This window comes from Actinia tenebrosa, unplaced genomic scaffold (assembly GCF_029948245.1).
Source record: "Actinia tenebrosa isolate PJP-AT-01 unplaced genomic scaffold, QUT_ActTen_1.0 PGA_scaffold3__52_contigs__length_22856419, whole genome shotgun sequence".
Taxonomy (NCBI): Eukaryota; Metazoa; Cnidaria; class Anthozoa; order Actiniaria; family Actiniidae; genus Actinia; species Actinia tenebrosa.
The window spans coordinates 21,270,528-21,294,540 of NW_028292580.1; the positions used below are offsets into that span (position 1 = coordinate 21,270,528).

Consider the following 24,013-nt stretch of genomic DNA (forward strand, 5'->3'; position numbering starts at 1 on the left):
AAGTTTAGGAGGACTGGGAAGTGACAAAAAACTTCGCGGGGATGGGGAGGGTAAGTATCCGCATAGACAGTTGTGACGTATTTCCGGATCCAACTGCTAAAATCACAACTTTGGACAATTTATCCTTTTCAGATCGCTGCCATTCTCTACTTTCACATCCCCATAAAACTTTGCACCTTTGGGGGGCAACCAGAGGGTAAAAACCAACTTATTTTGCTGAAGGCCAATCAGACAATGTTGACAATACCTTGTTTAATGTCCAAAAATAAAATGAAGTAAAAAACGGAAAATTTTTTCTGTAAGACCAAAACTCTTGATGATCTGTACATGCAAAAATAACTTGGAATAAACTGATAATCAATATTTTACAGATAAAAGCAGGTATAGAATAAATTCAATTAAGAAACCTTTCAATTTGGGACAGTTTTTTGATTGGTTACCCCCCAAATACGCAAGGCATTATGGGGATGCGAAAGTAGAGAATGAAGAAAAAGTAAGGAAAATCTTTATAGCACTGATATTAAATTCGAATATGGAAGTCATTTTCCCATGCAATAGAGGGTTTGCACAATCATGGGATAGCAGCCTTGACAGAAGGCAGAAACAATTAAATCTGGTCCAATCTGGTTTACAAAAGTCTTATGTAAGACTCTATTGTTGCTTTCCATCACATGATGGTGCAGAGCTGTCTACTGAAAGGAAAGGATACAGAAGGGATAACTTTGTCCTTATTTTTGCTGCATATTCCAATTAAATTATTCTTTCTTCAAATAAGCAAAAAATATAACCACACCAATAAACAAAAATTGTTTTTAATAATTCCACCACAGAAATATTTAATTCCATTTTCCAATCCTTGCTTTTATCTAAATATCATTATTTTAATTATTCCTTTTACTCCCAACCTGGTATACCTTGGGTCTTTCTTGGTATTACAAGATGGTTTGTATTCTGTTTGCTGTTCCTTTGTTTTGTGTATTGTGTAGTTTCAAAAGTTATCCCTACCCCCTCATGGAGGAATTTTTTAAAGACACCCCCTACCCCCCAAAAATCCCAATTTTCTTCCATACAAACTCTGTAATTTTTGTTCTTTCTCTGACCCCCCTACTCTTAGGAAATTCCAAATTCCTCTGTGGGGTGGGTATGGATGATTTCTGGAACTACACATTGCAGGATATTGTTTTGCTCCAATCTCATCGTTCTCAGCTATTGTTTTATTGTCTTCATGGCTCAAGTGCCTTGCAACACCAAGTAAGAGTCAGAAATCTCCCATTTTGGCCATTTGTAAACCAAAATTTCAAGTATTTGTCATAGTTGTAACTATACAGTTCCCATATTATTGTTTTTAAATAGTTTTTCAAAACCCCTTGGTTTTTGGAATATATGTTTATAAAGTTTTTTAAAGAAATAATGAACTGTGGAATGAATGTGATTGTCATTTGTTACAAAATTTCAGTATTTTTCAGTAAGTAAAATGATGTGCTTGATGTTTTACAAGCAATTTTCTGCTGTACATTATTCACAACTTTAGTCTGACTATCACCAGTCACTTCCACTTACTTATATACAGCAGTGGTGCAGCTCAGTATATAAAAGAAAAACGTAATTTAACAGCAATTAAAAGCAATCAATAATATTTTTTGTTTGCAGTGAAAATCCTTGTAAAACATACCTTAATAATAAAGTACAATTATTTTGTTATAAAAATGTGCTGATAAGGAATTTTTCAAAATATATATTGAGGCAAAAGTAAAAGTGTTACTTTTGGTATATTCTGCAATTATTTTCTTGAAGATGAAATCATTATAGTTTCTAATTCTTCCAGTGATTTTCCCTTTGTCTCTGGAACAAAAATATAAAAGAATATCCAACCAGCGAAAGCAATAGAACCATAAAGCCAGAATGCTCCTGGCCGAGTTATCAATTTCATGAGATGGAGAAAAGATATTGCAATAATGAGATTACAAGTCCAATTCACAGCTGTTGTACATGAATTTCCCTTGCTTCTGGCCCACAGAGGAAAAATTTCTGAGTTAAGTGTCCACGGCATTGGGCCAATTCCTGGAGCAAATGTAGCGATGTAGAGAATGAGACCAAGCACTGCTAGCCAAGCATATTTTGAAGGGCATGAACCAAATGTCCAGATAGCACTTGATTTATCGCTGCTGCATCTTCCATTTAATGGGCTATGATCTGATACATTTGTAAAAACACAAGAGCCATTCATAAAGTTACCCCTTGTGTCCTCCTGGTAACAGAATCCACAGTCCTCTTTTGCTATACAGTCCAGGCAATCCTTTACACTCACACAATGTGAAAATTGTGCTGGCCCTGCCTCAGTGAATGTCACTTGAGTATCATTTATCTCCGCAAGATAAAATGCACCTCCAATAACAAATAAACTCAATATAACACCAGCAAGGCTGCCGAGAAGAAGCTTGCGGCGTCCTACTTTTTCAACGAGAAGCAATCCAACAACAGTGAAAATGAAGTTTCCGAATCCAATGGCAGCTGCAAGCCAGATGGCCATGTCCTCTGTCCCAATACCAGACATAAAGATTATTGTTGCACTGTAATACCTGAAACATTAGAATGATTTTATAAGGAAAAACATGATTATGACATTACTTTTTAACATCACGTGTGAGCAGCATTTGTCAGGTCTTTTCTTGATCCCTCATTTTTTTTCTGGCTTTACTAGTATGTTTTTTTCCCTCTGCAAAACCTAATAATTTCACAATTTGATTTAGTGTGTGTTAGCCGTGCCCTGACTTTGATCAGCCCAGAGGTTGTTTCAGGGTTCATTCTGTGAGTTAGCCATGCCCTGACTTTGATTAGCCCAGAGGTTGTTTCAGGGTTTGATCTGTGAGTTTAGCCATGCCCTGACTTTGATCAGCCCAGAGGTTGTTTCAGGGTTTGTTCTGTGAGTTAGCTGTGCCGTTACTTTGATTTGCCCAGATCATTGTTGTTTCTGGGTTCGATCTGCGAGATATAGCCATGCTCTGACTTTGATGATACCAGAGCTCGTTTTATGCATGTTTCAGTGAAATTTAATAGTCAAAAACCACCTAAATGGATTTCAAATACAAAATACAAAACTTACATCACTGTGTTAATTCCACTTAGTTGTTGTACAGCTTGAAGCATACAGCCAACAAGTAAAGCTCGTCTCGTGTTGGGATCCATCAACATACGCATGCAAACACCCTCTCCTTGTGCTGCTAAGAAATTTTTTTTTAAATTCTTAGAATATCAATAATTATTAAGCACTTTTTGCTGATCTGAAATAGTGATGTAATTGGCATAGCAAGGGGAAAAAATATGACCTGTACATTGTAGCCTAAAAAGGTCTCTTTCAAAATGCTCTACCTTTTTCATTTTCCTCTTCTTCTTGGCATATCGTAAGAACAGATTGTATTTCTTCTTCAACATTATGTGTTCCAAAGAGCTTCTCTACAACTTGCCTAGCCTGGTCCATCTTTTTCTTTTTGACCAGCCAGCGTGGACTTTCAGGTAGAGCTAAACAACCAAAAAACATGATAATGGATGGTATTCCTGCCAGACCTAACATGTACCTTGAGAAAAAACATCATTTGGTTAGCAATGCTTAATATCTAAAATCATCCTTGTACTCGTTTTATGAGTGTAACACTAATAGCAAGCAGTGGCAAGCAAACCTGCTGCCCTCATAATAATTATTTTCATGATCAAATTGAAATTGAGAAGTTGATTTTTGTGAAGGGTGGAAAAGTCAAGAGAAAATTTTGATGCAGTAATGCACTGATCGATGATGCTCAGGTGAGTACTGAGTTGAACTTGCATTAAGAGACCGTTAATAGATCCGACAATGAAATATGACTAGCTGCCTAATTCATTTTATATTTTGTTGATAAAATGTCATGTGTAAATAGATATATAGACCTCCTCGATGAGTCTTTGCTCTTGGGGTTAATGTGTGATTAAATACGTTTAAAGAAAAAATAAATAAAATAGATAAAATAAAATAAATAAATGGGATTTAGCAGTGGCATTTCTACAGAGTAGCTATTCATCCACTGTAATTCCAATTGGAATTTAGGAGTTGATTTTTGGGGAGGGAGGAAAGCCGGGGAACCCGGAAAACCCTCGAAGCACAGGAGAGAACCAACAAACAACTCTACTCACATATGACACTGAGCTCAGCGGGACTCGAACCCGGGTCGCATTGGTGAGAGGCGAGCGCTCTCACCACTCCGCCACCCGTGCTTCCCATTAAAAAAAAGAAAAAAAGTGAGCTGTTGATAAAGTTGTTCAGCACTTACCTCCACCCTTCTGGATGTTTACTAAAAAGTCCATCAATAACACATGCGATAAACTGCCCACCAGTGATAAATATATTATTCATCGTGATAAGTTGACCCCTGATAGACGTTGGTGTGGACTCGGCAATATATAGTGGTACTGTCATGGATGCACCTCCTTCAAGGAAAAGTTATAATAGAGGATTTAAAAAACACTGTCATTGCTTCACTGATAGAAGCCAAAATCTCAGACACATACATGTGGAGTCATCATGATTGCATAATTCCATTTAGACCATAACTTTGAAAATACAGCCAATCACAATTCAGAAAAAAAGAAAAAAAAAGAAAGAAGCAGGATATCCCCCCCCCCCCCCACTGAGGAATTTGGAATTTCCATGGGGTAGGAGTGGGGGTCTGAAAAAAATCATCTGTGGGGGTATAAGAGAAAGAACAAAATTACAGAGTTTAATGGAAGAAAATTGGAATTTCCCGGGGTAGGAAGGGGGTCTGAAAAAAATCATCTGTGGGGGTATAATATCTGGAACTGGAGCAGGATTTCATGTTTTTGAGGTTTCGGGAATTGCAAGGGTTTGCAGCAGGATATGGGATTACAGTTCTTTTTGTGAATTCGTAAGATGTATAAATTCAATTTTTATGTCAGAAGAAACCAATATCAAGTCATAGAACAAGAAATGGTAGGATCAGGGTTTTTATATAAGGGACCACGGAGATGGGGGCTGGAGGGCTAATGCCCCTTATCCCCACTTTTTCCCTTTTCCCCCCAATAATTGTATTACTAGTCTCCTCTTATATTTTCCAATCTTACCTTCCCCTCCCTCCCTAGATTTTTAGGTTGGCGGGTTTGCCAGCAAAAATGAGCAGTCAGGATCTGGGAACCCCTATTGTGGACCCTCACTTATCACTAGTGGTAGCTAGCTTCATGACCCCATTACAAAACACTTCAAGCCCTATTTATAATAGCAGTTAAAATTTTTGCCTTCTCAGCATTTTTTATTACATTTTGGGGTGCTCTCTTAAGTCTTCACAAAGAAATTTTCGTCTCAATGAATTATATATAGTTCGAAAAATATGCCATATGCTATTAACCTGAGTATCAGGCCTGGCTGGGGAGGGGTTGGGGGCCTGATTTTCAGGTTTAAAATGCTATTAACTTTTTGAGTCATGAAGTTATTAAATTTAATTAGCAAAATAAAACTGATTTACCAATCCCAAGACCAACGATGCCTCTTCCTAGGAGAAGTACTTCTTTAGATCTCGATACTCCCATGACTAAAGCACCAGCAGTAAACACAGCAGAACAAATCAATAAAACAGGTTTACGTCCAAACTTATCGTTGAGAAATCCTCCTACCAAGGTTCCTATAATGGCTGCTGCAATAGTGATACTGACCACGAACTCTTTCCACAAGTCTGATAGCGAGAATTCTTTAGCTAGAGGCAACATCGCCCCTGATACTACCCCTGTGTCATATCCAAATAGAAACCCACCCAACGCAGCGAACATGGTGAGTAGATAAACGTAGATGGTGTGGGTGGCTTTGGCAGGGGCGCCATGTTTGGGTAAATCTCGTTGAATCAAGACTTCGCGTTCTGAAGAAAGTACAGTACTTGGTATTCTGAGTTCTTCATCACTGCTTTGAACGCTCTGGGACATATTTGAAGTCTATTTATGATGAATAGAAGTTTTCGAAGACATTGAAAGTATGTACGTGAGGAGCTCGTGAAGAACGAGTGATGATTTCATCCATCCGACCAGTTTACGAGTACATACCGACCTTTAACCAAAAGATCAACCACAGGAAGCCCGAGAGGTAGACTTTTTCTCGCAACGTTAAGAAAATGTGTTAATTTTGGAAATAAGACTTCTTAACAGAAAGATTATACTTAACCAGGGTTTAAGTCAGGCTTCACAAAGGTAGAAAAATTCAGAGTGCAGACTACAAGGTTTTTTAGCGTTGGTCAAAAATCATACAGTCGATTCAAAAAACGTTGTCGTCGACCGGCTCAAGCCTACGCGACTGGACCGAAAGGAATATGGGTAAAAATCACTGAAGCGGTTAAATATTCGTTCTGAATTAATTGTTTCCGCTAGTAATAAGATAATAATGGCGAGAAACAATCCATCAAATGCATGTCTTTGGGTTTAGGGAAAGAAAAACAAAGTAGTTATGATTCAGTTCACAATTTCGAAAATATGAAGGCATTAAAACAACGTCTCCTTCAACACTTCCCGCTCGCCTACGAAGGTTCGTGCTGTAAACCAGGCATAACTAATCAGATAAAATTATAGAGTCAACTTGGCTACAATGATTACTACCCAGAGTTCCTTTCGGTCCAGTCGCGTAGGCTTGAGTTGGTCGACGACAACATTTTTTGAATTGACTGTATTTTGGGCTCCCTGTGGCTTGGGTCACGCGACAAGATGGCGTCTCAGAAGTGGACAGGGTATCACTTGCTTGTCTTTATTCTCACTTTTATGAGGTATGTCGTGGTATTTATTGACTGGATTATTATACATGTATACATCATACTTCTTACTTAACCAATGGGGCATTTCTGTTAAATTTTGATGTGATTTATAATGTTCTAAGGCCTTTTAAAGCTATTAGCCTACATTCTGATTTTTGACTCTTTGATTATTTATTGAGTGTGTGCTGTTCTTTAGGACTGATTTTAATGATGTAATGGCTTTTTTAATGGGTTTGGGGGTTGAGAATCGTGAGGGAAAAAAAACCAGCTGATGTATATGAAATGTGAGCCATATTAGAAGATATCCAACAAAAAAATTCATCGAAAAGCTTCCCTATTCCTTCTAATATGGCAGCTATGACTTCTTATGGAACAGAGAATGATACACCCATCTATGTTAAGCCCCAATTAATTCCAATTGGAATTTAGTGGATAAAAAGCCATTCTGTGAAAATGCCACTGTTAAATCTCATTTATTTTCTTTTATTATGTCATTTTGGTCTGTGATTGGGAAAACATTACGCAAAAGAGGTCTTTAGATACCCATAATTCAAGACTAGGCCTTTCTCATTGGTTCGCTTGAATGTCCATGAAACGATATTTCCAAGTTTGACATCTTAATGACTATTTTTTTAATTTTAACTTTCAGCTATGCCTTTTTCCATGCAACGAGAAAAGCATTTAGTAATGTCAAGGACACGTTACAAAAAGAATGGACGCCACACAACAATACATATGATTTAAAACCATTCACCGTAAGCAATTAGTTGTTAGAAACTATATAAATGTATTTATATCTTTTTAGGCCATCCAAGTACTAAGTAATCTGTTGCAATTAGTTGTTAGAAACTATATAAATGTATTTATATCTTTTTAGGCCATCCAGGTACTAAGTAATCTGTTGCTTCTGCTTGAAAAGAAAAGTTTACTACTGTACCTGTACAACTTCCAGATCCCTTTTTCTGAGCTTCTCTCAACCAAAAAAGTACTAATACTCCATTTTACAGTTCCATTCAGTGACCAAGAATAATAGTTCCTAGCCGAGGCTGGAGTTTCCGTGCATAGCAAAACTACAGTTTATCATTTGCAGAAACTCCAACCTCGGCTTGGAACTATTATTCGTGGTCACTGAATGGAACTGTAAAATGTAGTATTCAGACCTTGGTTAATATAATAATTTGATTTTTTCTCTCTTTGTTATAGAAATGGAATTCAGTCCATTTTTTTAAGAACAAGGTAAGTTAATTGCCATCCTTTACAAACAGTATAAAGTTTATTGTAATTTTTTGCATGATTTATCATCACTTATCCACTCACCATCCACTCCATCCTACAGTATAGTGCAGTTTTCGTATGACTGTGAAAAGTTCACGGCACGAACACGGTCATGACACAGCAAGGGATACGCCAGACAAATCACAGTTGCACAAGAATTTACTCTCCATCCAATCAAATACCCGGAACACGGCATAAACATGGTGCGGACATGGTCACGCCAAGATCACGGCACTTTTAGACCAATCATATTGCACATGAAAAAAAATCAGCTAATTAAAATTCTAGATAGTATCACGGTCATGGCAGGTCACGCTTACGGCACTGAGCTTTTCACAGTCATATGAAAACTGTCACAGATGCCTTGATTTGTTTAGTAAGAAGTATGAACGATGCACACTATATATTATGTTTTGTATTTTATCATTATATGATAAGATATTCGAAAAACAAGACTTGATAGATAAATTTTATCTATGAAGTCCTCCAATATGTTTTACGTCAATTTTCAATGAAAGTAAACTCTGTGGCTGCTAGCTACTCACTGAATTTGTTTTTTCACTGCTGCCAGTCGAAAATGTAAAAGGTACTGACTGATAATTTATTCTGATTGGTGATAGTGAAAAACCAAAATAATTCTAATGTAGATAGATCACAACAATAGAGTTTACTTAGAGTAAGGACACTCTAACCATAAACACTTCTAGTCTAAATTTTTTTGAGTTCATTATTTTCTAAACTTTCTACTATTTAACCACTAAAATGAAGCATTGTTCATGGTTTTTGTATCTTCACTATAATATAATAGTCCCTTTCACAGTTCCATGTGCTATTTGAAAGGTATCTGTGCCTTTCATCGAAGTGAGGCAAACCATAAGCTTGCAATGTTTAAGACCTTTTTTTTACACCTGGGACAATTATTCACGTCTCTATCATTACAAGCTCACTGTGCAAAGGCACGGCTACCTTTCAAGATGGCCAAGGTATTGTGAAAGGGACTATGGAGAATTTGTTATAAATATAATGTCATTTTGTTTTTTCGCTTCGTGGTCATTACATGCAATGACCACAAAGAGAAACTTTTTAAAATTTGTTTTGTACTTGATTACAGGATAGTGCTGCATTATTTCTTGGTGCGATGGATACGACCTTCCTTTCTACATATGCCTTGGTAATAAACAGAATTTATCTTTTTAACCTCAATATATTTCTACCATTTATAAAGTTTTGAATATATAATTTTACAATGAAATTACAGCGAGGACACTTGAACCGTGAACAGTTCAATTTTTTGTCACTTTAAAAAATGCAAACAGCTGTAAATAATCCCTTGAGCCAATCAATCGGAAATAAGATTATTAGAGATTATTAGGAAATAATAAGCTGAAGAAACTTTAAGTGTTTAGGGTGGCATGGGTGACGTATGTACGCTGCTAACAAATCGTACGTCTTTCACTGCTGTGAGTCAAACAGGTTGGGTGGCTGGTTGAGCCCTGCAAAACCACATTTGAACTGAGTTTGTTTAATGTGTTGTTTGCACCCATGTCACAAGGGTTTTCCTCAGAGTTCTCTGAGTTTCCTCCCTTCGTGAATATCACCACGTGAGTTCAGCGTTGTGTGTATAAAATATTCAAATGTTGTGGTAGTGCGTGGAGTAGTTTGGAGATATTAGCAGTCTCTGTTAATCTCAATCTAAAAAAGAAATAAAATATAAGTGTAAAAATAAAAGACTATTATTATAATTAATATATTCACAGTCAATGTCAGTTTCTATTACATATCTGTGTTGGAATAGTTAATAAGTTTATATAATTGCTGATTCATGTGTAACATAGGCAAACTTATAATTTTGCCTTTTTCTTCTTTTTCTATCAGGGCCTGTATATCAGTGGAGCTCTGGGCGATAGGTAATAAATTATCGTACCACAGTGTTGGTTTTTCAGATTCTCAGGAACACTATCCTAATGCTAATATTGTGACTAAACTGATTTTTAAAAAACCAACATTTTTGTGTGACTATGATATTTTATGATATCTTTTTTTAATCAGATTTAATCTGAGGAAGGTTCTTTCTCTGGGGATGTGTTTATCTGCCATTATGGTAAGTATTTGTCAGTATTCTAAGTGTTAGGAGAATTACTGAATTAAGGTACATACAATGCAGCTCAGATGTGTATTGTAACATTGCATAGTGTAAAAATTTATTTGAGTGTATTACAATAGGTTTTGTCCAAACAGTGAGTGTAGACTGAGCAAACGAAACTGCGTGGAACTGTGTGTAATTTCTTTGTATGTGTGTAATTTTCCTTCGTTCATATGCATGGATGGAGCTGCATGTTTCCTTTACATCAAGAACACTCATACGAGTCAATTAGAAGAAAGTTATGGGAGAAAACAATGAAAATTGTGCGAAAAATGTGAGCCCTACTGTAATAACTTAAACTACCAAGGACTGAGTAGCACCCTAAAAAGGGGTAATGAGATTGGAAAATATAACAGACTAGCTCATAGTACAGTACACACCCTATATGTATAAGAACAAAGTTGGGGGCTGTATATGAGACTTGAAAATGTACATGTACTGTAGGGCCCCCTCTTTCTGTATTCCCTGATTACTGATCTTCAAGTTGACATATTTTTCTTTCATTTATTTGAGGTTTTCATGTTTGGAACTGCAAGCAAGTGGCTCGGCATCTATAACATCTGGTATTATGGCGTATTTATGGCCCTAAATGGTAAATAATCAGTGAACATGGTTCAAAGGTGTCAATGAACCCTCTCTCTCTCTCTCTCTCTCTTCTTCACACTCCTACCCAGTCAACATTCATGCTTTTTCAATATGTGCGACAGGCTTTTGGGAAGGAGAGATAAAAAGTGATGATGCTTTGCTTTTCTCTTTCTTCCTTCCCTTGATGCACTGTGAACTCACTAAATCCTTCCCATCAAACACAGTGTGAGATCATTAAGAGAAGAGAAGCAACTGGGTATGAGTCTGTCTTTTCTACATTACAAACATAAAAAGTGGAGGATGATTGTACAAGGGAATGAATATGAAACAAATTCTACTGTAATCCTTTTGACAGATAAATAGCACAGCGCACTAATTCTAAAAATAGCTTAAAGATTCGGACAAATATTGCATTCTGTTTAACCGCTGCAAGGATTATACGAACCGATTTTATTATCTTTACTTAAAGTTACAATAATAACCCATGTAAACTAAAATCAACTGCGATCGGCTGTGAAAATTAACTGCTGAAAGTAAACTTGTAAGTTTGTTTGTCCGAATTTTGCCTTTGTCTTCGTTTTTATGACGTCATGGTTGCGCTGCGCTATTGTTTTATTTTTTACATTGAACACATCTCAGTCTAGCTTCCAACTGAATTATATGTTCAATATATTCAAATTATCATTAATAAAAAGTCTATAACAATCTATAATCTCTAATGGTAATATAATATCTATAAGCTAATTCAAGCAAGACCGTATAATAATAAAAATGAGGGGCCCTGTAGAATCTTACTAACAAATGTTTCTTCTGGAGTAATATTTTGATATGATTTAAAACCTTTACAATGTTCAGGATTTTTTCAATCTGCTGGTTGGCCATCATCTGTTGCTATAATGGGGAACTGGTTTGGAAAGTCAAGGTTAGTAGACATAAACTAGACACAGGGAGCCCAATTTAGATAAAAGTCAAAGGTGAAATCAGATACTCCAGTTTTGAACTCTCTATTGCTCAAGGTTAGCTACAGAGAATAAGCCTGAAGCGAGATGACGTTTTACCCCACATCTCTAGACCATAATCCTTTTCACATTGCTTTTGTTCTTTAATTATGACTATTGTTCCTGTATTCTCTAAGGAATCAAAAATTTTAATATGATAAGAATTTCAAAAACTATTATGGTATTGAGTCAGGGGTAAAACGTCATCTTGCTTCAGGCTTATTCTGAGTTCACTTTGTATACCAAAATTATTTTGAATATTAGCATTTCAGTGAAGGCCTTTGGAATTTCAAAGTGTTTGTATTGTTGAAGTTTTGTATTTTTGACAATGCAATCAAGAAAATGTGGTATTTCTCTAATTTAAAAATGGGCTATTCTGGAAATTTTTTTAATATATGTATTATCTGATCAATATTTTGCTCTCAAAATTAAGGGAAGGTACATCTCTTAGTGAAGGAGATCAGGGTCACTGTTTACAAATTGAACTTTTGTGGAGGTTTAAACCTTTTTATTTTGAAGAAAGCTGACTTAATACATGTAGGAGGGTACTGTACTTCTTACAGAGTAAAAGGGGAATCAGGGCTGCGACCATCTAAAAAAACGTTTACTGATAATCCCCCTCCCCTCCCCTGATAAAAAACACACCTTCCCTTGGGTAGCAGGAGGACTTGGGTCTTAAAATTACCTTCCATTCATTTCACTTCCAGTTCATATTATATTGTTGGAAGTAAATGTGTTTGAATGAACTTAAATAAAGCAGAGGCAAAAAGTCTTAGCAGCAGAAAGAGCCAATATTCTTTCTTACACAAGGGTTATTGTCATTTAACATATTGCAAGGGTTAAATACAATCATGTAAAATGTTTGTCAGGGACACTAGGGTTTAACGGGCATGGACACAAGGGTTTCCTTCTCTGGTCCTGCATTTGATATCTTCCCTCATCAAACTCAATTTATTTTTCAGTCGTGGTTTTGTTTTTGGACTTTGGAGTGCTTGCGCATCAGTTGGCAACATTATTGGTGCATTTGAGGTACGTGTTACAATTGCTTGCAGACAACTCCAAACACATCTTGCATTCATTAAGCCTAGTTTTCACTAGTAGCCTAAGCGCAAATGCCAGAGCAAGAAAAAAAATGCTGATGCCTGTGCTCTTACTAGCATTTGCACTTGTGTTTGTGCTTGCATTAAGCCTGTTTTGTCAAATTCCTTTTTAAGTAATGATAAACCTTTTCTAACATAAATGTCTTTGTTTTTGTGATCATTAGGCTGCGTCAGTCCTGAATTATGGTTATGAGGTAAGGATGTCTAATAACTGTATTCAAATGCCGAGAATCACAGCTACTGTACCATCATACTTTGTACTATAGTTAACTTCTTATTACCTATTATAGTAAAACTTTCTTATTACACATTTAACTATTTTGCCTTTGATAGACTGAGAAAATTCATTGAACATGACATGATAAATTTATTAGTATCTGTTAATTTTGTTGTTGTTGTTGATGATAATTTACAATAAATTACTGTTGTTTACTGTTTTGTTATTTTGTAGTATGCCATGATGTTACCCTCCGTCATTCTGTTTGCTGGGGGTATTATAGTCTTCTTTTGTCTGGTTCCTTCACCTGCCGACATTGGTGAGTCTGAATGTGTGATTCAACACCTTTGATTACCTGTAATCTAATGTGTTTGCCTCTCCTTGGTGGAAGTCTTAATGCATAACAGGTTTTACAACCCTATAGCCCACTTCCGAGATATGATTTTCTTGTCACGCAAAAAGGTTTCAGTATGACGCTACGTGCTAAATGAAATTTATTCTTACTGTCTGTCACGAATGACTTAGCATTTAGTAATCATAATTTAGAAGTTGATTTTTTTGGAGAGACCACCACCTAATGCCACAAGGCTTAAATATCGGCCAGTCAGGATTAGAACTTGTACAATCAAATCTCAGCCTTGCTAATTTTAAGTAACGTTTTGCTAGAAAAGAAATATGACCAAGCTAAAGCTACTTCTGTTGGCTGATTCATAATGGGGACTGACTGGCTATTATTTCATCCAATAGGTCTTCCTATGCCTTGTGAGGATGACAGCACAGAAGAGGAGAGACAGCCAGGCTAGTAAACATCATTGATAGATGTCTTCCATCTTTACTTCAATATGTAATATAAGTGATTGCAAATCAATGGCTCAAAGCGAGGGTGAACTTATAGTGCTTTCATTTGCTTGCCGGTAGTTCTGTGTTAGATTACGTCTAAACCTCACCTGGAACTATTGTTTATGGTCACTTTTGCAAAGATAGTTATTGAACTATGATTATAATATTATTGAACAGTGGTTAGTGCCTCTGACTTTCGCTTTAGAGGCCAGTGGTATAAGCTGGCCCTGGCTGGGGGGTACTATTCGTAAAGTGTAAAAACATTATCTATCTAAAAACTATTGCAGATGAATTTCTAAAACATGGTTGATGCGAATACATGTATTGTATAATTCAGTGTAATAAATATTTGTCTTGCTTTGAATCATAGTTTTTAGCGATACTGAGGGTGACAACCAACAACAGCCATACCCAAACAGAGCTCCTTACTCCCTTCCAGATACACTTTTCCAGGTAAAGTTGCTATTGTAACTCACTATTAATTTATTCCAGCTTACAATCCTTTCGTAACTCATATCATACTTGTTTCATGCTTTCATGCTTGCTACGGTATATTACTGAACAGAGCACAGAAAAAAGGTTTACGTTTTTTATTCAAATCCTTTGAATAGACCATTCATTGAATATTGAAGTTGAATTTCACTGTGTTTTTTCTGTTACCTAATTTCGGCATCAAAATATTCACAGATACCAATGGTTTTAATAAGTAAAAAAATAGTAATTAAAAAAACAACTCATGATCTCTAATCAACACCGCAAGTACAGCAGTGGTGCAGCTCACAGGGTTCGAACTGAAAAACAATTTCAACAATACAAGGAACACATGAATATTCTACACAATATCAAGGCTTACCCTGAACAAAAGAGATTTTGAAACTGGGGTATTTAATAAGTGGATATTTCTTACTCTCTATTCTTTTATATTCTAGTCATCGTCTGTTACTCCCAAAGAAAACAAGAAAGCCATTGGATTCTGTCAAGCTTTGCTTCTACCAGGAGTCATCCCTGTATGTATAATCATTTTGGTTTTATTTTATATATCATTCCATTATTATTATTTTATTTATTTTAATCTTTGGGAGGTGTGTTGCAGCAATGGGCCACTTCTCATCAATGCAACCCAGGTTCAAATTCGGGGCTCAGTGTTGTATGTGAATAGGGTTTCTTGATTGTTTGTTCTTGCCTGTGTTATGAGTGTTTTCCTCAGGCTTGTCTGGTTTTCCATTCTCAAAAATCAACTTCCATCTATGAAATGGTGACAAATGCTTTAGTCATGAACTTTTATTTATTCATTATTTAGAGGCTTTGATCATGCTTGAGTTGTAACAAAAAAGTAAATAAAGAAAGCAATCAAGTGTGCATGTAATGAGGGGCAGGCGAACAGACTCTTAGGTCACGGCAAGGCGCCCCCCTTACAGCTGTACAATAACAATTATAAAACAACATTACATTTTAAAAGCTCATAGCCTGATTGCTTTTCCTAGTGAACATTGTGGTTGAATTTTGTTGTCACAAACTCATGACATTTCCCTTGAAAAAAGTATTATTACCAAGTTTGAACTTTCATTGTGTAGTTCCAGAAAATATCCATTCCCCACTCACGGACGGAATTGGGCATTCCAGAGTGGAGGAGTGGTAGAGAGAGAACAAAATTACAGAGTTTGTATGGAAGAAAATTAAAAGTTTCTACTAGGAGTAGGGGGGTCTTTTTATGAATTCCCTCCCTTTCGGAGGTATGGATATTTTCACTTAACAAACGTTTTTTTTCTTTTTAGTACTCATTATCATATGCCTGCCTGAAGCTTGTCAATTATTCCTTCTTCTTCTGGCTGCCATATTATCTTTCCAATGGTAAAGAACATTTCAGAAATCATAAAAACATACATACACACAAAAAAAATTATGATAGAAAATAACTTGCAAACAATCCTTTTCCCCCAGCTTTTCACTGGAAAGACACAGTTGCAGATGAACTTTCTACCTTCTACGATATTGGTGGTATCATTGGTGAGTGTAACATTTAGTACCAGGGTTCAAAATAATGACCAGTGAATGGACAAAGTCCTACCAAGTGCCTGGTTCTCTCCTGGGGGGGGGAGTACTCCCCTATATTTGCTATACAGGTACGTGCCGCCATGGGGTATATGAAATCACGCTCTCTCCTCTCTGGAACAGGGTATCTATTTTCACAATACAGGACCTTGGTATGGTTTTCAGAGATCTTGCTCTGGAACAGGGTATGAATTTCAGCGATTTTACTCTGGAACAGGGTCAGGGAACTTCAGAGGGCTCAGTGGCAAGAGTACCCCCCAGGGGTTCTCTTGAGCCATGGACATGGTGAAGATTTAGGATAAGGTTACTTGCAGATGTATGTATTTTTAGACCAAAATTAGTATACCTTCTCAGGTAATGCTGTGGTAGTGCAGTTTTCAATATTCTGTGAGAAACCTACTGTGAACTCGGTAGTTGCGAGCTGCATGCTGAAATTTTATCTTTCACTGCTGTCAATCAAAATAATCAGTCGGTACCTCTTATATTTATGACTAGCAGCAGTGGAAATCCAATTTCACAACAAGCCGTTGAAATGTCGGAGTTTGCAGAATATCAAAATCCCCAGTAATGATCAGTGATTACTATAATATTACTGGTAGAGCTAACTATTCTCTATATTATTATTTGTGTTTAGGTGGAGCAATAGCTGGATTTATTACAGTGAGTTTACCTTTTTAATATCAATATATTATCATTATGATATTTTTTTAATTTAGCGCTCTTTTCCATACCCATATGTTCAAAGGCACTTAACAATGAATTATGAACAAGGGATGGTTAAGTATGAGGTGTAAAAAACAGAACCGCCATTTAAAGTGGTCATCCAAGCCACATGAAGGTCTACCATTTGCATAAGTAATTACAGGCAGCACCTTCTCCTCAGTTATTTTAAGACCCTGAGTATTGGTCCGGCCAAGGCTTGAACCACAACAGAATGATGCTTATAAAAACAGTCCTTTTTTCACGAGGATAGCACTTAATAGCCAGTGGCTAACAAACCGGTTGCCCTCATTCAGTGATCAAATTGGAATTTAGGAGTTGATTATTTTTACCAACTGAGCTAACCGATGGGAGAAATATGTGTCAAGTGGCCAAGAAAGGCTGATTTGTTATATTTTAGTTAATGTCCAAACTAATCAAGTTGTGATTTCATTCTTTATTCAGGACAGTATGCGATCCAGAGCACCAGTAGTTGTCACTATGCTTATACTCTCTATAGGTTGTCTGTTTGGATACAAAAGTAAGATAACACATGTTCCAACAGTCTCGAAATGATTTAAGATTTCCTTGTACAGTATGGGAATAAAGGGTAACATAGTAGATTTGTTTCTAATGTCTGGGGTCTCTGGGGTCTCTGGTGTCACACGTGAGTAGAGGTTTTAGGTCTTTCCCTCGATTTACGGTTTTTCTTCAAGTTCACAAGTCATTTTACCTCCCTTTGCAAAGCCTAAAACATGGGAAAATAAAAAGAGCGTAAGAACTCAACATTGATTAGAAAGTTCATGCTAGGTTATTTCAAATACTTCTCATTCTCAATGTTAATCATATTTACAGGTACTGGATCTAATTATAAGCTCAATGTTGGCGTTATGACTTTAACAGGTAATGAGTGTTGGGTTGAAACCTATATAAGCTGCAACCTATTGAGTAGCCAACCTCTATACATTGTCCAGTTGTCAAAGTCTCAAATATGTCCCCCCCCCCCCCCCCCCCCCACCCCCTAGTATTTTATACCTCAATTAATCATAGCAGCTAAACTCTATTCAGTAACTGCTTGAAAATTCCCTTGTTCTACCGTATTAGATAAAGATAGCAAAGATAAAGAGATTCAGGGGCATAGCGAGGTGTCCATTATAGGTGGGCAATGTACCATTTTCCCACCAAATCCACAGGAATCCCGTATAACTTAAATTTTGGTGCCGAAAGCAAACGTGCCCCCCCCACCCCGTACTCCCCTCCCTATTCTAGTGACGAGATGATATTATGATATTCTTAAGAAAGTCCGCTATGTTTAGACCACGTCAGTGTTTCCAGCATTGCTGGTTTCTTGCAAGCTTTCCTCCCTTATTAAATGTTATCAAGTCCAATTTGAGTATTTTTAGTTTTTTAATAAATGAATTAATGTGATAAATTAAATTTTGTGTTTTTAGGGTTTATGATAGGAGGTCCTGCAAACCTGATAAGTTCAGCCATTTCTGCTGACTTAGGAAGACAGGTAGGGATACATTATGTTAAGGATCACAAGAGTTTTTATTTTATATCATCTTGTATCATGTCGTAAAAACTCCCACTGATCCCCACCCTCTCCCCCAGACCTACCGTACACCACGACACCCATGCTATTATGATAAACAACACACAGCCATTCCAAGGTTGAGGGAAAATATGGGTAGAATTTGCATTGTGGTATTGTTTAGGGGGAGATTATTTACTAAATAGCAAACTTCTTATCAAAAAAAAATTTGTACTATTTTTCAAAAGACTATATTTTTCTTTCCTTTACATATCATTATTTTCTATGCAAGTTCCTCTTATTTTTACTTAATTCATATTTGTAATTCTCAACACACATTTAGCCAGTTATCTTGCAGGAAATTTGAATCCTGAGTAATGTTTTATATATTTATTTTAGCCAAGTCTTAGAGGAAATAGTGAAGCACTGGCTACTGTTACTGGTATAGTTGATGGAACTGGTAGTGTTGGTGCAGCCATCGGCCAGGTATTACTAATAATGTTTGTTATCATTGTATAACTTAGATAGTATATGCATACTAATTGGTTGAGAACTGTGCTATGTTCGCTAATATTGGTGAAGCCATCCACACCCACAGCCAACTATGAAAGAGGAGCTTTATTAAGATTATTAAAGAACTTTCCTAAAAATGTGAATTATGATTCACAAATTGGAAAAAATATATCAACATGAGTTTACGTAATTCAGTTGTTTTGAGCGTCTGACTAGCAATCTGAATATGACTGGTCCAACTCCCACCTTGAGCTTCAACTGTTGTTTCTTTCTGACAAAAATTTGCTTAAAAGAAACAATGATCATTCACATGGATTTAATAGACCCCTTGCATTTGACGTCATTCTAGGGTACAAAACAATAAAAAAATTACATGAGAAATGTTTTCAAATCTCAAGAAAAGAAGGCTTAATTGCCCTATTTCACTATGACGTCACTGCTTGTTTATGTGGGGGACAGAATCACCAAATCCAATAGAAAATTCAACAAAATTTGCTCCTAGTGAAACAGTTTAATCTAAAATGGCCTGGTTTTCAGATATAATATGTGTTAATATGTACTAAAAAATATTCTGAGCGTTTGCTGGCTATTCTACTTCTCTTCGTGGATTGATACGGGTTTTAGAACAATTTTTGGTGAAATTTGCGTTGATTTGATCCCCTCCGACAACCATGATCCTTTGCGTTTAAACAATAGATTGTTTTGATGTGACGTCATAATGAAGTAGGACAATTGTTTTGACCCTGTGCTGGATAAAGAATTAGTGCACGGAGACTATAGCAAGCAACAAAAGCAAGCAACATAAACATCTTTAAATCTTTATTGTTTTTAATGGTGACACATGTTTTAAATATCTGAATATTATTGATTTTTTTATTAGATTTTAATCCCAATTATCAACAACTACAACAAGGGTGCCTGGGCTGATGTCTTCTACTTCCTCATGATCATGGTGAGTTACTTCACATTCTCTTTGTTGTGCCATTCTCCCCACCCCAATCCCCCAAGTATAAGCTCAATCAAGGGGTGTGTAACAATGTAATAGGCCCTTTGCAGTTGACGGTCACGTGTCTGTACTGGTGAGCAAAATTTTTTATTTTCTTTTAAATTGGTGATTCTTTTTAGCTACTTGTAAAGAACTGAATGAAACGATGTGTAACCAGTGTGTCACGAAATGCAGTTTTATTACGATCTCTCGAAACAGGTTCTAGAAAGTTTGTTTGCCCACCAGTATATTTAACCCATGGGAATCAAGATGTTCATTCATTTGCTCTCAGTGAATTAATCAGCACGCGATTACTGAGCTGCAAAGGGCCTATTGATTGTAAATATGCTTTATCTTTTTCAGACATTTATGAGTTTCGTATGCATTATTATCCCTCCAACAATAGAATTCTTCAGGTATGTATTGAATTATTGGTCACATACACCTAATTGAAAAAACGTAGTCGGGTTCGAGAAGGTCATATCATCCAAGCTAAGACCGAAAAGGATTTTGGGTACTCCGAAATGTGTATTATATTTGCATGTAAACATGTAAAAATGCACAGTAGAGCAAAGTCGGTTGACCTAGATTGACAACATGCCAAAGCCATGATGCATAAAATGTGCCCAGGAAGGGAAAACTGCAATACGCATGAAATTAGCACAATTGTTTGTCTTTCCATGCTCCCCCTCGGTCTTAGCTTTGATGATATAACCTTTTTTGAACCCGACAGCGTTTTTTCAATTAGATGTATATATTTATTATCATCAAAAAATGGTTTGAATACTATCTAATAATTTATTGGCTTTATTCATGTGCAGAAGACTGTGTTTTCCACCAAGATATGTGTATGATGAATCGGCTGCTTCATCTCTGATTCATTCAGAAGACGAGAGAATTAATGCGTCCCCGACAGGTATATGACAAGTTGCTGTGTTCATTTGATGTTAATCATCCTTATTACAGTCAAACTAGCTCCTAGGTTCTAACTGAGGTTGGAAGATTTGATTTATTTTAGCGCCTACGTAGCGGCCCAAAAGGGACACCCCCCCCCCCCCCCCCCCCCCACACACACACGTCCCACCCCCAAATTAATTATAGTCCAAGTTTGTAAATTTTAATGCAGGCCTCGATTTAAATCTCCATATGCCAGCTGATCTGAGAAAAAAAGCTAGCCAATCAGAATCAAGAAAATTGGCAAAACTGAGGTGTCGCTTTTCTTCTTGTAATGATAGTTTACAGGCCAACAAATGAAGACAAATTGTTTCTAATAAGCGCTTGATAACAGTGATACAATAATTAATAAGTTTTATGTTTTTATTGCAATGGCGGGCATGTTTCTATTTTTTGCTGGTCAATATCGTGAAGTTTAATGATACCTCAGTTTTGCAGTGGTGTTATTTTTGAGTTACTATTTTAGATCAGCTGGTGTGATTGCATTAATTAGTATAGAAAATCTCATGACCTTGAGAACCATTCTGAATTCATAGATACGAGTGATATTTCGAACGCTTTCAAAATTGGACGAGCCTTAGGTGAGTTCAGTTTGAGAACTTTCAAAACATTACGAGTATCTATAAATTCAGAATTGTACGAGAAGATTGTGCGATTTTTTTGTTTATAATACACTCAACAAAATCATAGTTAATAGAGGGGAATGGTTAGGAACCCCTTTTTTCAAGCGTGACCGTGCACAATCCTTTGTTTTAACATTGTTTTACCATTGTTGGCAATGGCTGAGTGAACAGACCAAAATCTTTGTTTTGGCTGCTAGTTCAAGATACTTAAAGATTTATGAGAGATAATTGAATATTCCTTACGACAATCCCATAGACAAAGTTTATGTTTACTTATTTTGCAATTTCGGATGAGCATAAATCAAACATAGTGCACGGTCAAGACCGGTTCAACATCAAAAGCGAACAAAGACCTGATAACAATAGGCTTCCTAACCATTCCCCTCTATTAACTATGACAAAATTGAGCAACTTAATTGGGACTCTACAGAGTACAACTTGGGATTTAATTGTACTCTTCCCCAATCAGAATCGAGTAATTGTGTTGAGTGTATTATAATATAAAGAATAATCGCTAGATGGAAGCTTGGATATGCGCTTTGGCAATGCCGACATTCAACAATGAATCATGGTTTTCGTATAACAGTCACTTTTCTCTTACGTTTCAGATTCATTTAAAGCTTGAAAATTATAGAAGATGTACAGAGGGCTGGGAATAATTGATTTGTGTTTAGAAACTGTTCTTTTGATTCAACTGGTCTGACGGGGAGATTTTAGTTTTAATAAAAAGGAAATGGAAAATAAAGAGCAGTCGTACGTAATGGACGCCAAATGACATTATCGAGTGAAACCCCACGATAGTTGTAATATATATTATATAGAAGCGGGAATACATCCCAACATTCCTTATTCCACTTTAGTTGTTTTCCATTCCCAGTGACCTTAATCCTATTTTTCTATGGGGAAATAGGCAAATAGTTCCCATTTTACCAGTGATCGTTTGTATGATATTGCTTCGTGCGCAACAAATTTTCATTGCACGACGCAGAAGCCCTCTTTGAGGTACAGACACACGGTGCAACATTGCAGGCAACATTGCGACAAAATCACGCAACATCGCTCGTGTCAGCCTGCTATGTTAAGATATATGGTCAGAAGTTATAAATTTGATGCAAGCTGATTGGCTGGAAATTTCAAAATGTTGCAGGTAATGTTGCAGCCATGTTCATATGATGAAATTTTATTGCGCGCAATGTTGCAAGAGTAGAGCGCGATTCAACTTCAGATTTGTTGCATGCAACAAGTTTGGGGTAGACACGCTGATACAGTCCGGTTTCGTGCAATATTGCATGCAATGTTGCGCCGTGTGTCAGCACCTATAGTTTTCTACTTCAGCAACGTTGCGTGCAACAAATTGCATCGTATGTCATGGCTTGCAACATCAATTGCATGCAACATTGCGCGCAGTGTTACGCCGTGTGTCTGAAGAAAACTTTGTGGGCGTAGAGTGGTAATGGAAGTAATGCTTGTCTTGCAAATTGCAACGCAACACAACGCAAGAAAGCCGCGCGACAAGTTGTATGATTTTCTTGAACCTATTACTGCACCCTCGAAGCGGTAGAATACTTAAGTCATTAGAATTCTCCAGAAGATTTACGCTAACTGTTCTAAGTGATCTTAAAAGCACTTGAATTAACAAAAATTATTGCTAAAAAAGCGTGCATTTACTAAAATACTAATATATCGGGAATAAGCCTGTGGTGGCTGAGCTATTTTTATTATAGATAGTTTTAATCGATGGGTTTTATAAATGCCTTATTTTATTTAATTATTTGAACAATCATAGAACTGATGTTTAATAAGATTGATATTAAATGGCATTGAATTGTGAGCGAGTCATTAAGTCTTGTTTTATCCTTAATGTGACGCTCACCCTTAACTGAACATTTTCAGTATTGATTCTAAGGGACCAGTCATTATTTAAGTCGGGGGGGGGGGGGGGGGGGGGTGGAGGAGGAGGAGAAAATGTTTTTGGGGCAACAAATTTTCCAGAGCCCAATCTAATGCTAACCTAATAACATTCATGTTTTTCGGGTAGCCCCCTTGGATCGTTTAAAATATCCTCCAAATCCTCCTTTTGACCTTTCAAACCCACCATGTTCCACTAAAAAAAAATTGAGGGCCCCCCATTTTCTCCTCCACCCCCCTCCCTCCCCTCCCCTCCCCTTCGACTTAAATAATGCCTGGTTCCACAATTAAAGTGCTTAGTTCAATGGTAAAATATTTTTTGTATGATTTGAGTGCTGCGTCTTGGAGATATCAAGGTTTGATCTTCCAATATGGACTCTTCTTCTATAGGACGTTTGCATGATGGCCTCATTGACCTCTACTACCAGACTCACTTGACACTCTCTTTTGTTCAGTTAATTAGCACCAATTGTCTTACTATTCTCATGAGGGAATACGAATTTGAATAAGCAAGAAAATTCGCGAAGCATCTTCGAGTAGTGAGTCAAATGGCGCCATCATTCAAACGTCCTATTGTCTTGAAGGTGAGGCTAATGTCAACATGGAAATACAAAAGGAATGCCACAAATTCCATCGAGAAAAAGTCTGATTTTTTTCTCTTCTTTTCACTGATTAAATATGATGGATATGTTCTCCGGCGTAAGTCAATACCTTTATGCCTCTTCTTGATAACGTTTTGATGAAGTATTCAAAGAGAACAATTACAAACATCAATATTTCTCTCAGTTTATTCAAAAACGCGTATTTTGAAAAC

At 36.7% G+C, this 24,013-nt stretch overlaps 2 protein-coding genes across 3 annotated transcripts; one reads left to right on the plus strand and one right to left on the minus strand.

Annotated features, from left to right (window-relative positions):
- Positions 1–796: 796 nt before the first annotated feature.
- LOC116296663 (proton myo-inositol cotransporter) lies at positions 797–6,207 on the minus strand. Of its 2 annotated transcripts, none has more exons than XM_031704719.2 (5): positions 5,508–6,207; positions 4,302–4,458; positions 3,370–3,575; positions 3,104–3,218; positions 797–2,579 (listed from the first exon to the last, which is right to left on the minus strand). In XM_031704719.2, exons 1-5 carry the CDS (start codon positions 5,956–5,958, stop codon positions 1,781–1,783), a joined length of 1,728 nt encoding a protein of 575 aa, XP_031560579.2. In that variant the 5' UTR covers positions 5,959–6,207; the 3' UTR covers positions 797–1,780. The 2 variants fall into 2 exon arrangements, with proteins under 2 accessions (XP_031560579.2, XP_031560578.2); XM_031704718.2 differs by having other exon boundaries at positions 3,104–3,221; positions 5,508–6,204.
- A 418-nt stretch (positions 6,208–6,625) lies between these two features.
- LOC116296662 (sugar phosphate exchanger 3) lies at positions 6,626–22,036 on the plus strand. The gene is made up of 25 exons (XM_031704716.2): positions 6,626–6,785; positions 7,423–7,528; positions 7,977–8,009; positions 9,160–9,219; positions 9,924–9,955; positions 10,098–10,149; positions 10,705–10,783; positions 11,632–11,698; positions 12,737–12,803; positions 13,039–13,068; positions 13,326–13,410; positions 13,839–13,889; positions 14,302–14,384; positions 14,861–14,938; positions 15,707–15,782; positions 15,873–15,938; positions 16,618–16,643; positions 17,148–17,223; positions 17,538–17,585; positions 18,134–18,198; positions 18,616–18,702; positions 19,610–19,681; positions 20,078–20,130; positions 20,536–20,630; positions 21,900–22,036. The coding sequence occupies exons 1-25, from the start codon at positions 6,727–6,729 to the stop codon at positions 21,914–21,916; spliced, it is 1,563 nt and encodes a 520-aa protein (XP_031560576.1). The 5' UTR covers positions 6,626–6,726; the 3' UTR covers positions 21,917–22,036.
- Positions 22,037–24,013: the final 1,977 nt, after the last annotated feature.

Excerpts from the sequence above, each read along its gene's own strand:
- LOC116296663 (XM_031704718.2), bottom strand. The coding sequence starts at position 5,958 with ATGTCCCAGAGCGTTCAAAGCAGTGATGAAGAACTCAGAATACCAAGT. Across the intron at positions 4,459-5,507 it reads CATCGTTGGTCTTGGGATTG|GAGGTGCATCCATGACAGTA; the intron begins GTAAATCAGTTT and ends TTTTCCTTGAAG. Across the intron at positions 3,222-3,369 it reads AGAAGAGGAAAATGAAAAAG|CAGCACAAGGAGAGGGTGTT; the intron begins GTAGAGCATTTT and ends AAAATTTCTTAG.
- LOC116296662 (XM_031704716.2), top strand. The coding sequence starts at position 6,727 with ATGGCGTCTCAGAAGTGGACAGGGTATCACTTGCTTGTCTTTATTCTC. Across the intron at positions 13,069-13,325 it reads TCCTGAATTATGGTTATGAG|TATGCCATGATGTTACCCTC; the intron begins GTAAGGATGTCT and ends GTTATTTTGTAG. Across the intron at positions 20,131-20,535 it reads CCAACAATAGAATTCTTCAG|AAGACTGTGTTTTCCACCAA; the intron begins GTATGTATTGAA and ends ATTCATGTGCAG.